This window comes from Corvus kubaryi, unplaced genomic scaffold (assembly GCF_017639235.1).
Source record: "Corvus kubaryi isolate FWS band 111438036 unplaced genomic scaffold, C.kubaryi_AGA036_p1.0 37179, whole genome shotgun sequence".
In the NCBI taxonomy this organism is placed as follows: domain Eukaryota; kingdom Metazoa; phylum Chordata; class Aves; order Passeriformes; family Corvidae; genus Corvus; species Corvus kubaryi.
In genome coordinates this window covers 193,785-208,436 of record NW_024581049.1, presented here as the reverse complement: position 1 = coordinate 208,436, position 14,652 = coordinate 193,785, and the positions used below count along the sequence as shown (strand labels likewise).

The 14,652-nt window shown below is 46.3% G+C and overlaps 1 protein-coding gene across 43 annotated transcripts in view; it reads right to left on the bottom strand.

Moving 5' to 3' along the window:
- Positions 1–14,652, bottom strand: part of EPB41 (erythrocyte membrane protein band 4.1) — a 94,619-nt gene that overhangs the window by 30,998 nt on the left and 48,969 nt on the right. For 26 of the 43 annotated variants that reach the window (XM_042021904.1, XM_042021878.1, XM_042021898.1 and 23 more), the window contains exons 4-13: positions 13,699–13,803; positions 10,652–10,694; positions 8,660–8,735; positions 7,962–8,180; positions 5,650–5,737; positions 4,960–5,112; positions 4,053–4,150; positions 3,542–3,714; positions 1,902–2,018; positions 539–667 (exon numbers count right to left, since the gene is read on the bottom strand). In XM_042021904.1, the coding sequence (XP_041877838.1) occupies positions 539–667; positions 1,902–2,018; positions 3,542–3,714; positions 4,053–4,150; positions 4,960–5,112; positions 5,650–5,737; positions 7,962–8,180; positions 8,660–8,735; positions 10,652–10,694; positions 13,699–13,803 (1,201 nt within the window). The remainder of the gene's footprint in view (positions 1–538; positions 668–1,901; positions 2,019–3,541; positions 3,715–4,052; positions 4,151–4,959; positions 5,113–5,649; positions 5,738–7,961; positions 8,181–8,659; positions 8,736–10,651; positions 10,695–13,698; positions 13,804–14,652) is intronic. The other 17 variants (XM_042021889.1, XM_042021917.1, XM_042021892.1 and 14 more) reach the window with 2 other exon arrangements.

Sequence of the window (14,652 nt, the reverse complement as noted above, 5' to 3'; positions counted from 1 at the left end):
CCATCCTCCAGTGGTTTTCATACTAACCAAGGAAACACGGGATGTTCCCAGTTACCTCCCTCTATGGCTTCAACTTCCTCTTCCTGATAAAAAATAATCAACTCTACTTTTAATTATGATTAATATGAATCTGCAGCAGCGATGTTGCTCTGACATCGTTCCCCAACTAGGGAAGTAGCAGCTCCCTAGCAAAGAAATTAAGTGGAATATAGGTGACCTCCAGCAGTCCCAGATCTCGTAACCTGATTTCCAGGCACTGCACGTTCCTACAGCTCAGGGGAACAAACCTCACAAGAAGGGACAGTATTGGAGGAGCATTAAGAGGTCACTGCACACTCATTTGCACACACAGCCAGGGCACGGCACCCCCTCACTGCACCCAGAGCACCTGAAAAGCAGCACACGGCAAGCCGGGGTGATTTTAGTGCCAACAAACAGCACCACAACCAGTGTAACCTCTGTCCTACAGCACTGCATCACTTCACCCCAGCAGCAACAGCACAGGAGCCACCGCTGCCAAACACCACTGCGGCTGTACCTGACCGCGGCTGCACCAGCTCCGCTGACTTTGGCTTGACAACAGGAACCTTAACCACCTCTACCTTCTCCTCCTCCTCTTCCTCCTCTGCAATGGGTTTCATTTCAAAAGTTTCAAGAGTGTGTTTGGCTAGAAAGAGGTTTGCAGGTGTTAATGGGGGGTGGGGACCCGCACAGACCCGCAACGGTCACCACAGCAAGGAGTGAGGAGATCCTTCTCCGTAGCTGGGAACAAGCAAGGAGGTTTGGAGGCAGCTCAATAGTAATTTCCCACCATGGAACTGTGTGTCAGTCTTTCTAATGCTGTCAGACCCAACAGTGTATTGGATAAGAGGAGAAAAGAACACAAAAATAAGCTTTACGGGCTCCTTGCCCAGGAAGGGAGACGTGGGACACATGAACAGCTCTTGAGCGTGGAACTAGGAAGGGCTCTGCCCACAAAGTCTGGAGGGAGGCAGGTGCTGGCTGGCAAAATCCAGGAAAAACACATCCAGATAAAATCCTATCTAAAACCTAGCATTTTTAATTGAACATATTTGAGTGATGAACTTCTAATCTACCCTGGTGTCTGAAATTCCCCATCTTCTGCTTTTACAGCACCGGGCTTTCTCCACCAGGAGATGCTGATTAGTGAGGATTCAAGGAATGCCCATGGTGGGGAAGTTTGCCACACCTCATGAAAACTTGATCTAGATACTAGAAAAGCAGTAATGCAGTCAAAAGTACGCCGTAAAAAATTCTGGGTGGGAGGAGGGTACCCGAATCATTTGCATGCGAATTATATGCAGCCCTAACACACCACAGGTGGTCGCTACCCAAGTGATGAAGACTGCAATATTTGCAATACTGCTGCTGTGATACGAATATTCAAATCTGCTGTTGTACCTACACACCTCATAAGGACATTCATATTTATTAATAGTACCTATCCTAAGAGAAATACAAGCTCCACAGAGTAAAATGGGTAGCATTTCTCAAACCCCAAAAAAACCCCAACCCAAAATGGCAAGGAGGTCCTGGGATGAAGAATTTCAGAAGCTTCACAAGATGTTTCAAGATCAAACTTTAAAGTTTTCAAATCCATATATACAAAACTACCCAAATTTAACAAGAGAGTTCTCGAGTGCCAGCACATCCTAATCTTTTCCCTACCTCCCCACAAGAATTATGGTCTAATGAGGTGCAAAGTGGAAATTTAAGGAGTCTCCCAGAGCTGGGCTGTGTCACCTCACTGCAAAACTCTTCTTGCAAAGAAATGAAAAGAGAAAGCCACCAGATTTGGTGAAACTTGGAATTGTCAGGAACAAGCATGTAGAGGATAGGAAAGGCACTGCAGAGAGTTTCAGCCACCACCACAGCTATACCTGGCTTCTCTCGGATCTGATCCGCAGGTTTTGGTTCAGGAACCTCAACCACCACCACCTCCTTCTGCTTCTCTTCCTCTACGGTTCTGAACTCAACCTTTTGAGTCGCACGTTTAGCTGAAGAAATGGGGCACACATTAACGACCTCCCGCACAGCAAAGGCGCAGACATCAACGGGGGCAGGAGTGTCACATTCCCAGGCTGGCTCTTTTCCAAGCTCTGACATCCAGGTGTAGCACTGCAGCTGCGATTTCTCTACTCATCTGGGGTCAATGGCATGGGCGAGGGGAAACCAGCAGCACCAGTCCCCTCGCTGCTGTGCCCCGTGCCTGAGGAACTTCACATGCCCAGACCACAGGGAAGCTGGAATTTGGATTTGCTTTATGAAGCTTGAACCATCCCTTCCCTCCAGTTCTGAGGCACAAAGCCCAGGCTCAGGATGTCACTGAGCCCAGGAGCAGGGACAGCCTGGCTGCTGCTGGCCATGGGGTGCTGGGCAGCCCTGGTGCCCCCAGGCTGCAGCACAAATTCAGGGCTCGAAGTGACACGGTCCCTGCTCCATCAGGTGTCCGCGGTGCACAGGGATGCTCCTCTTTCCCTGGATCCTCACAGTGCACAGGGATGATACTCTTTCCCTGGATCTTAACACCCTGTGATACAGGTCACATGGATCAAACTTAGGCACTCCCTTTTCCATGCCTCACCTCCTCTACTGCTATCCATCTCTTTTAAAAATCTCAGGGATGAGCCCATCTGACTGACACACCTCAACTCCAACCTGAGCATCGCTTTAAGAGACACCAGAAAAGTTTCCATCGTGGCAAAAAATCTCCCCCTCATGTAAAACTATGGAATTTAAGAAGTTACATTAAACAAAACAAACAGAATGGCTTAATTCCCGATTTTCTAAAGGAAAATGCTTTGAGATTGAATGAAGAAATATCGGTACAAACAGAACTTTGCCATAAGCCTTCAGCACCCGGCTACATTCTTTTCATCAGTGAGTTCTGCTGGGACCACCCTTGGCTTGCATTTTTGTATTGGGTCTGGCTGAGATGACGTTCATTTACCCGTAACAGCCCTCACACTGCTGTGATATTGAGATAAAAACTGGGAGAGGTAATGGGAAAAAGTACTGAACAATGTTAGAGAGTGGAACAATCGTGGAGAATTCTTCTTGTGATTGTGCTGAAGGGACAAGGGATTTGGTGTAAACTGTCCACTTTTGTTCTGTGTTCTGATGATGCTGTTATGGTTTTTGTAGGGGGAATTTTTGTTTTGGTTGGTTGGTTTTGTTGATGTGAATGAAGGTTGTGTGATGAAACAGAATTTTCTGAGTTGGAAGGGACCCACAAGGATCATCGAGTCCACCTCTTAAGTGAAGGACCTATATGGGGAACAAATCCATCCCTTTGATGTTATCAGCACCCTGCTCTAACCAACTGAGCATCAATTCAGTTTCAGTACAGGCACATAATTCCTAAATATGTAAGGGGTGGGAACAAGGTCTTGTACTACAGTACAGTACAAGTTACGCCTGCATTTTTGTACAGCAGGGAATCCAGGTGTTCCTTAAGGAGTAATTCAGCATCCTAGTGATTCCAGAAGGGAGAGAGAAGATGCAGCAGGGACTCACTCACCTCCATCGAGGCTCCTGGACGCTCTCTTGCTGGCCGTGCGCTCGAACTGGGGCGCGGGCCGGTCGATCAGGGCACTCGCCTGCCGCGTCTGCGCCTGCGTCCGGCCGCTGTAGCGGAACTTGGAGCCCAGCGCCAGGAACCTGCTCTTCGGGATGGCCTCGGTGGAAGTCAGCCTGAAAGACACACACACACCATTTAAAAATCACACCTCCAGGGCGAGGAAGGGGCATGTGAAGAGGAATTAAAATATACATTAAAGGAATCCCTTGCATCCACCCAGCCAAGAAAATGCACGTACTAATAATGTCTCACATCTACATGACCCAAAGATCTCTGTCTTATGAGTCTTGAAAAGCAGAACTTGCTTAAAATTTACTGCAAAATAAACACCTACAGTCCCTGCAACCATTTCACTTAATTTTTCCAAAACTCTAAAGAACAATATTCATTTTCAATAGTTAAATTCAAGCACTAAGTTACTCAAGGTGAGGCTACTGTTCAGAAAACCCACCTGAAGAAGGTGTGATGTTCAACACATACTTTCCACAGCTTCTTTGCTGCCCGGTAACTTGGTAGCTTGAACCCAATTGTACTTTCATACTGTTCTTGCTGTGGAAAATATCAGTTATTTAGGTATAGCAGGAAATAAATGTGACAGGAGCCCAGTCCCCAGCCCACCACCCTGTTCTGCTGTGGCACAAACTGCTGAACTTGCCCTGCAATGTGCAGCAGGATCTCAGGTCAGAGGAAAGAGAGGGCTTTGGGCACTAGTCTGGGCATCCCTCAGGATGCACCGGGATTTGCAGAGGAACATGCCGCAGGTTTTGCAGCCAGTCAGATCATTTATTCCTCCCTGTCACACCACCCAGCTGTGGGCTGGGGTCAAACACTGACCTCCCTGCGAGGCCGGGTCATGGCAGAAGGAGGAAGAAGAGGAGAGAGGTGGATCCCCATTGTAGCCTCTCTCCCTGATGAAGCCAGGCTGCTCCAGGGATTTCCCCATTCATGAGAGGTAGCATCAACGCATCCTTTCCCTGCCTCCTGCACTTAGGTGAAAAGCTCATTCTAATATTTAATTATTTTCTTTGAATGAAAGCAAGACAAAGAGCCATTGTCTTGCCCTGTTTCCAAAAAAAGTAGTTAGCGCTGCCCCAGTTTCAGCTGTCAACCTCCCACGCGTTTCCCTGGATGCTGGGAATACCCGGGGATGCCAGAAGGTGGTGCTGGATGTCACCAGCTGGTTACACTGTCACCAGCTGGGCCGCAGCTCCAGCTCTGCCCGGGCTCGGCACCAGCCGAGGTCAGACACCCCGATGTCACACGCTCACGCAGGGAAGAGCCTGAGCCCTCCCCGCTCCATTCCAGGGACACACACAAGGAAGCAGAGCACGGCAGGAGCCCGCAGCAGCCAGCCGTACCTCCCCCGGCCGAATCTTTATGAAGAAGCTGCTGCGTTTGTAGGAAATCTTCAGGACTTTGGGCCACGGGAAGCGGTTGATTCTCAGTTTATCTTTGTAAACAAGAAGGCCACTGGAACAGACTCCCAGAGTGATATCCACTCCTTCCAAGTCCTGGGAATGCAGATGAGGATTTAAGCAGTGTCAGGGTTATGAGTTTCATGCCAACAGCTGCCTTCCAAATTATCTCTCTGGTCTTCACATAAATCACCTCCCCACCACCCAGACTCCAGCTCCCAGCTCCACGGCCAGCCACCCTTCTCGTTCACACTTTTCCTGACAACCTCCTCCCTCCTGCTGCTCTCTCCTGTTCTGCTGGCTGCCCAAAGGGCTCATCTAGGGCCCATCCTGCATTTCCTGGAGCACAGAGGCTCATGTGGCAGGGAATATATATTGTATTCTAAGTTACTCAGAGCAAGGACCTGTCTATACGAGGAGCTTTGGAAAGTTTCCTGTGACATATAAATAATAAGAAACCAGGAAGAATCACTTCTCTTGCAGGAATGCTTGAGGCATTCCTGTTGTATGTTTGCATTTCCATACTTCCTCTCTTTCCAAAGGAGTTTCCTGAAACAGGTAAACTTGCTCCTGCAAGGGAAGGATAATCAAATTACAAAATCCACAGGTAGGTGCACACACGCTGGCTCTCACCTTGGCTTGGTGAAGGTCGACTCCATACATAGACAGCTTTTTTGCATTCTCAAGAAATTCCAGGTCTGCTTGGGCTGGAGTCATGGATCTGCAGAAAAAGAAAGGGCTTGGTATTCTCGAAACTGCTGTTTTTAAGAGGAGACAGATCAGACTTCATGAAATTCTTTAGATTTTCTTTTGCTTTCAATACAAACAAATTTTTGCCCAGCTGACTAATTATTAAATCACTCTGACTGCCCAAATTTGTGGTTTGAGACATCCCAGTAACGTGGCTGCACTTTATTCCTGTGAAGCTGTACAGACACTAGAGAAGGAAGTGAGGAAGAGCAGTGAGGTGACGAAACTTGATTCAGCATAAGAAACCCAACTGAGCAAAAGGTGACAGGTCCTGTCCCCCCAGACCTGCTGCCTCCAGACCTCCCCAAACCCAGCTATTGTTCTCCAAACCAAACACATGGACAGCTGAAACCATTCAGCAGAGATTCCAGTCGGGGGACCAGATGAATATGGGGTTTTCTGGGAACAGATGGTGCCCTGTCTGCAGGAGGGGCACAATTTAACAAAGACATCCTGATAATGGAGGCCATTATCAACGTTACTGAAGTGTCCCTGTTAATAAGTTCCTGGTGTATGTGGTACATTAACAGCTCTGCTGGGAGAGGATTCAGCTGCATACATTTCATTTTCTGCCCTCCTTTGATGTCTTCCTTACTGAGCGCTCACATCCATCTTGTGTGTGATGTAAACAGAGGTTTGAGTGGTGAGAGACGGGGCAAAGTCCACTGTAAGGACAATCTTGTAGGAAGGCCCCAGGAGCAGTCACCATCTTGATATGTGCCTTGTGCTTTGCAAATACAGTAGCAAGTGCTGGGGCATGGTTTAGCAGAGATTTCCCTGGAAATGTCCAAAAAACACATAGATGATACACTTGGGGACATAGTTTAGTGACAGGCTTGGAAGGGCTGGGTAAATGGCTGGACTCAATGGTCTTCGAAGTCTTTTACAACCTTAACAATTCCATGATTCTAGGATTCCCACTGAAAATCTTCTGAAGTTTAATGTTCACAGAATATGGACCAGAAATTAAACAGGGACGTGTTGCTTCCTCCTGCACATGCAGACAGATGAAATATAACTACATCTTATACCTTTTGAAGCCTCCTTCTAATGAAGCCATGAATAATTCAGCACTGTGATCCACCACTTCTAGCATAGCCAACGGCCTTTGACTCCAAGTTATGAAGCTTGTCAGAGGCCCAGTACTTATTTTCCCTCATTTCCTCTCCTCTCAGTGTAAATGGAGGGGAATCAATTTAAAATATTGATTTGCAGGGTTGAGTGAGGTGTTAATTGTACCTCTGGTCACAGCCAGGGCCCACATCCACCCTTCCCACTGTGCTCCAGTTTTTTGTTCCCATCTGCCTGTGAGAAAGTCTTGTCTTTGCTCCTTCTTTTCCCTTCAAGGAAGATGTGCCCAAAATAAGATGAGGAAGAGGTTTAGTTACTGTCACCCTTGAATCTGATACCAAAGGGACTCCTAGGAGTTGTTCAACCCTACCTGAACCAGACACCCCTGCCCAGGTCATGGCTGCACTATGAAACATGTAACTGCAGGTTTGTAATTCCTGGATCACCTGGAATCCTTCCACGTTAGGAAATGAATGTTACTCATCAAATGTGGTAGAAGAACACCCCAAACAGGCTGTAGGCTACGGTGTGTAGGTGTGTACACTGTAGCCTAGAGAGAAACCGTAGCCTCTAGAGAAACGAGATCAAACTACAATCCAAAATTACACAGATCCCAAAGAAATATATTAAGAAAAGACAAAGTACAAGGTTAAAACAAGTCAATTTTACATTTGCACGTGAACTAACCCCCACTCTCATGGCTATTCTGTGGGAAAAATGCACTTGTTAATAAATAATTGCAAGATTTTGCATGTGCTTTCTAAAAACTTAGTTTCTTCTTCATGCAGGAAAAAAGAATTCCAGCTTCTAGAAAGATTTTATCCTAAGTATTAGATCTTCTGTTAAAAGTTGATGTTCATAGAAACATCACAGAATCACACAATGGTCTGGATCGGAAGAGACCTCAAAGATCATCCAGTTCCACCCCTGCCATGGGCAGGGACACCTTCCACTACCCCAGGTTGCTCCAAGCCCCATCCAGCCTGGCCTTGGATGCTTCCAGAGATGGGACATCCACAGATTTTCTGTATCTCACGGAAGTGGGGAAAACACCAGAAAATCCCATTATTTCCCTTATTTCCTGTTGCTGTGCACGAACAAGGCCTCCAGCTGCCACACCTTACCTGTATGTTTTATGAAGCTCCATAACCTTTTCTTCAAGCTCTTTTGTCTGGTTTGGGGCCAGTTTGAACTCACTGATGTAATCTGGACCATGGAGATCAGGATCATAGTCTCCCAACTCTGACTGGACCGTGTAGGAACCCAGCAGGGCCAAGGTGGCAAAGGAGCAGGGCAGCCGCCCTGTAAGGATGTCCTGTCTAAGTTGCAGACACAGGTAATACCTGGGGGCAGAAAGGAAAATACTATTCACAGAGAACAGGGAGAAATTTATTAACTTGAGGATCAGAGTCTCTGTTTTTATGCCACTGATGAACACACAACAATGCTCATTTCCAATTTTTACTTATTCCCAAGGTAAACAGCATGGAGGACTGGGGGATTCAAGGTCACCTCCACTCTGCAAAGGGAGTAAAGGACACTATGACCAGAAAATCTTGGGTAAGATTTTGGGTAAACCTAAGGTAAGAATTTACTTTTCTATACAAACACACACATGGCAGGGTTATAAATGACACTGCTTTACACATGGACTCCAGTGGCGAGTGAGAGCATCCTCACATCCTCTAAAAGCAAACCAAACCCCCTCCAAAAGGTGAAGGCATCTGATCTCCTTGCTGAAGGAGGGCAAAACCACCCAAATATGAAACACTTCTATTCCATATTCAGAAGAATATGGCAGTAGGATTCCCAGGGGACTCACCTGGTGATGTCCTCTGTCAGCTGGGCAGGATCCGGCGGATAAAACTTGACATTGAAGGTAAAATCCCAGGGGCCTCCTGCAATGACAAGGGAGAGCTTGAGAAAAATAAACACACCAGGACAGCTTTGTGATGGTCAGTTGATATAAAAAAAAGCTGGGAAAATCCAATCTGATCTTCAGAATTCAGCAGATGCAACACTGATTTGATACCGCTCGTTCTCACAGCTGGCTGCAGCTTAACATCCGTGTAAGTGTAAGATGTGACTTCATATACAGGAGGTAAGAAAAGCCGGAGAAAAAAAAGCAAGGCAGGGAAATTCACCTGGATTAACCACAGCTTGTGGCAAAAATTAAATTGTTTGCTAAGAAGCTCAATGACTGACATGTTTTTTCATTGACTGAAAAGGAATTCATGGAGAGAGGTCAGGCACAGAATGTAACTAATGAATTAGGACTGGTTTACTGCTCAACCCAATTTTGAAATTTGGAGGAGGGCTGTGCTAAGTCACTCCTCAGCCTAATGCACTGTGATCAGGTGGTCAGACACAGGTTAAACTCAGCCCAACACAAGCATCAACCTCTGGGTGAAGCCAGAAAGCACCAGGATAGGAAGAGCTTTTCAAGTCCAGACCTAATTGCTTTAATACAGCTTGTTGCAAACCTTGTATAGCACCATTACAGACATTAACTGGGCCAGAATCCACATAATCACACATAGAATTGGCATTATATGTGGTATGGACAGCCCAGATGATACAGCTGAAGAGGTAACTCTCCCTTCTCCTTGAAAATAATCCCATTTCCCAGTAGAAAACAGCCCTGACTGAGTGATTTTCATAGTTACATCTCCCCCTGCTGTGCCCTTTAACACTAGTTCGAAATAAGATTTATTTCAGAAAGAGAAGATCTACCCCTGCGCTTAACTCGCTCAGAGGTTTATTCCAATCTCACACAGGGAAGAGGGGGAATGGAGCATTCCTGGATTTACTTCTTATGCAACGCCATAACTGGGATTAAACACAAGGCACGTTGTTTTCATCACACACAGTTCAAAACAAGTGATTCCAAGATGACATTGAAGGGAGCAGAGGTTACCTAAACCACCCCACACTGGTGTCCACATGTTCATATGTACATGCAAAATACCTTCACTTTGAGTAAAATCAAGTAATTTGCCATTTAACCCATCTCAGGGGGCCAGATTCCACAGCAGGCTGCTGTTCATTACACTCATGGATGAATTCTATGGATGGAGCAGCTCCTGCCCTTCACACGCACCCTGCTACTGATTGCAAGAGAAGTTGGTAAGACCAGGAGCTTTCCCTACTCCACAGCCCTGCGCTTCCCCCCTAATCTGGCCTTAATGACACACTTTGTCCTGGGCCTCCCACCAAAAGCATCTGTAAAACAGTATTTTCCTACCCAAAACCAGTATTTTACTTCCAAAGCAGTCAGACTTGCTCCCAAGAGAATACAAAAGCCTCTAAAACATATTTAATTTTGACACTGTCCTCATCCTGAACTAATTCAGTGCTAGCAGACCTTAAAATACAATTTGGTATTTGAGCTGGTATTTCTCAAGCCATTTTTCATTCCAGCCTCAGAGTCCATAAAAAACCTTGTTCCACCATAAAATTCTGCTCGGGGTCTCCCAATCTCCTTTGGGATTTCAGTGGTTCCCACTGACACCCATTTTCCCATCCTCCAGCAAGGAGCACATCCCCACTTCAGCACTGCACAGACAGTGTGGCTTTGCTTCAGGCGAACACACCCCAAGCTGTTTTACCACGGAAATTACATTTTTTCCTAAATCTAGAGCATCCCTAAGTCCTTAAGAAGGAGAGAAAGGATGCACAGACTGCTTGAACTTGTGCTGATCCCTGCTAGCCACCCACTTGACTTCTCCCCATCCCTGGGCCCCCCGGATGGCTCACCAAAGCCACACTGGGAGGAACCACACCTCCCCACACATGATAAATTCAATCTACTTACCATGAACCTGCTTTTTTATTTCTTTGGCAGGATCCAGCCACGTCTGTAAGAGGATAAAAACATTCACAGTTTACCAGACATTCCAGAAACACCACAGAAAGCTGGAAATTGCTAAAAATACAGCAAAAAAAAAAAAAAAAAAAAAAAAAAAAAAAGACAAAATTTTAAAAAAAGGCAGCCATGGAAACTGGAGAGATGGTACATTTTTCGCTACTTTTACTCCAGGCTGTGGTCTCAGTGGGTGTATTTCCAACCATTCACCTACCAGGGACTCATAAGGAAGCTGGAGGAACAAGAGGGGGAAAAAAACCAGAATATTAGGGCTGCAAGAACAGAGCGGCAGGTACAGCCACGGCCACATCCAGCTACCAGGGGCACTTGTACAACACCTTTTTTTTTTCTCCAGAACCTTTAAAAATAGGTAAATAGGACAGATACATTCATTTTAAGCACCCTGTCTCCTTACTTACCCTATTCAGATCAAAGATCACCAAGACTTTCTATTATTAGCTATAGTTTTCAACGACCTAATTGCTGAAATACGAGTAAAAACACCCAATTCCTGAGTAAGGCTGGAATTTTTTATAGTGTGACATAAACTTCATTTAACTATGACTCAAGTTTCGAGTAATTATCTCTGCTACAAATTTAGAAATGTATCTTTTTCCCCCCTCCTCTGTAATTTGGGGTTTTGTGGGATGGTGGTGCAATGTAAGCCTCAAAACACAACTCCTGCTTTTTCCATGGTCTGAGCCTTTCCCTTTTGCAGGGGTCAGGGCCTGTCCCGCTGCAGGCACTGGCGCTGGGCTAACAACCCTCCTGGAGAGGCTACATTTAACCACCTCTTCATTTTCACCAGCTCTGAGCAGGATTTGGACTGTCCAGGTCTCCCGAGGTGAAGGAATTAACTCATTGAATCCCCCAGGCTAATCTCTCCTGACCAGAAGGAGATGTAACTTCATGGCAGGGAGACAGCAATACTTGCATTTAATCTCCTCTTTTTATATGCCTGCTGCTCTAACATATAAAAGTGGGGATACAAAATCCATTTGAAAGGAAGGCTTCCTCTTTTTAGGGCCACAGCTCAGAGCAGAGCATCTCCATGGCCGGGCTGGTGCCACAACTGCTTGTTACTGGGGTGAGCCCAGGGTGCAGTCATACATCCCACCCCGCCTGATCCAGCAGACAATGATAGGAACAGCAATTAACAGCACTTTTATCCCACTGGGTCATGAATCAGTGGGAAACAATCCTCCCTTTCAGGGCAATGAGCTCCTTGCTGCTCCATGGTGACCAGCTGCTCCGTCACAACCTCCTAATCCCATTGTCACCCTCTGCTGTGTCCATGTGGGTAATTACTGGTCCTTGGAAGGTTTATTCCCCAAATATCAAGGTGGAAAATGTCACCTACAACCCCTCCCTACCCAGGAATACACACGTGTATCTCCACCTGCTCCACACAGCTCAGGTGAGGTGCCAGAGCTCATCTTTGGACCCTATTAACACCATTTTACCTGTGAATCAGTAACTCTGGGGAAGTCTTGTTTGAGGTTACAGCAGGAGAGAGATGGAGCTTCAGATTTCAAAGTTCATTGAAACATAACCAGATAGATTAAAAAAAAATAATGGTGTTTTCACCCATCAGAGCAAACCAAACCAACTTCCTCCACACTGGAGCTGAACAACCCCTGGACAGTGGCCTCATCTTCCCCAGATTCCAGCTCTGGGACACAGACCTGACAAAACAATCTGTTTTCAGTCCCTATGGTTAAAAAGATGCATAACCTCTCGGCCCTGGATGGCTTGGGGGAAGGAGGTACATGCTTCTGCTTCCAGAAGAATCAATGCCAAAAGCCTGGACGTGAGAAGAGCAAGTCCAAGGGTCTGGGAGACTACGGAATCATTCAGGAAAAGCCCTCTAAGATCACCAAGTCCAATCATTTCTCTAGCACTGCCAAGGCTACCACTAAGCCGTGGCTGCACATGCCACATCTATATGCTTTTGATCACTTCCAGGGACAGTGATTCCACCACTTCCTTGGGCAGCCTGTGCCAAGGGCCTGACAACCCTTTCCAGGAAGGAATGTTTCCTAACATCCAAATGCAGCAGCAAGCTACCCACAGCACACGCAGAAGAAGCAGAGCTCCAGCTAAACTCTTCTTGCTCTAAGTTGGATCTAAAAGTACACCTACCTCTCCCTCTGCAAGAACAAACTCTGAGGGTAAAAAAAATCCACGTTATATACATGGAAACACATTTCACATCCAAGAAAACTGGAAGACACCAGAGACTGTAAAACAAACCCAAGTGGGAGTTCTGCCTGCCTCAAATAGTGTTATTTTTGGTTGTTATTTTGCCTGTGTATAAAACACTATAGAGTATTTAATGACACACATCTGTCAGTCAGTCACCTGGCTACAGGGATTGCTGCAGGTGAAGCAGAGAAAGAGTCAGAATATGGACCAACATAACCCGTCTAAAGGACATAGAATTGGGCCCTTAATTTCAACTATCTCATTTTTGGCTTTATGAAATAGACCTTGAATAATTGTTGAGTTACAGGGTAACCAAGGTTTTAAAAGATAAGACACTGCTTGAGTCAAATCAAACAAAGACCTTAAATTGAAACCATGAGTAGGAGTTTTGGTATAGAGTCCCATCTGTTCTTCTGCAGGGCAAAGGCTCAACTCCAAATGCTCTGGATGGCTCCAACCAGACCTTCCCAATGCTGACACCAGTGCCAGGGCAGCCTGACTCCTTCAGCTGCAGCTTTATAACTTAATGACATCATCTTGCAGTCAACTAATATGACTTCTCCAGGTGAAGACCCAAGTTCACTAGGATTCATTCTATGATTCACATAGCTTTTTGACTAAAATCCACACTCCTGTAGTCATTTATTCACCATTTATTCCTGTGTGATGACCCGCAATCCGTATTTAGGGAGGACACAAAACAAGTTTGAAGAGGAGCTTATGCCCCACTTCCTGCCCTGGGGAGATGATGCAGGAAGAGCTGAATCCCCTCAGGGCCAGCAGCTGCTTACCCTGGAGGTTGGTGTGTCCCATATGGCCAAACCAAAGTAGTCTTCTTCCAGCAGATTGAGGTGGTCGCAGACTTTTTTAAGAAGATCCTGTCCCTTGGCGTGTTTCTGCAAATAGACAAAGAAATCCTGAAGGACAGGGTTGGGTTTTGTCTGTCTTTGTTCACAGGAGAGGGGAGGAAGGGAATAGGATCAAACCACACTGTGCACTATCAGTAAGGGGAAAAAAGGTCCTGGGTAGCTCCAAATCAAATCTCCTATCTCCAGGCTGTTTCAGAGCAAGGACTCCTTACAGTAAAGGGCACCAAACAATAATTCCATGGAGAGGCAACAGGAACCACAGTGGGCCTCTCTCTTCCCAGCAGCTCCATGTCTGAAAATCCCCCAAAGCTGGACTTCCCAACACAGCTCCATAGACACCAAGGATCTGTACAGGTTTTCCCTCCCAAGGTACATCTGCAGTGCTGGAATCTCCCTGGTCCTGGCTGCTCGACAATCAGGTGTGGATCAAGAGATGAAACTGCTGCTACAACCTATTCACTTCACAGACAACCTGACTTTTCTTAGGTTCAGAAAAAAGACAGCAGCACATAACCAAAGCCCATGATTTCCGTGGCCCTTCCATCACCCTGATCTGCTGATGAAAACCAGCTTCTCCCATCTGCCTCATGTGCCCAAAGCTGCTCAGCACACAGCCTCCTGCCTCCAGAAATACACTCTGAGCATTCCTATTTCCTCTTTTTCTTTCCCCCAAATCCTGCAGAAGTGAACTGACCCAAGGAACAGATACCCTTTTGGTCCAAAAACATGAAGGAAAACATCCCTGAGGCATTAAAACTATGGCAACCAGAAGCAGCTCATTCCATCGGAGGCTTTGCTAGAAGAAAGTGCAGTTCCAGTGACGCAAAATCAGCTTCACTAATGCCCGCAGCTCTCCTGTCAGTCATCTCTGCATGG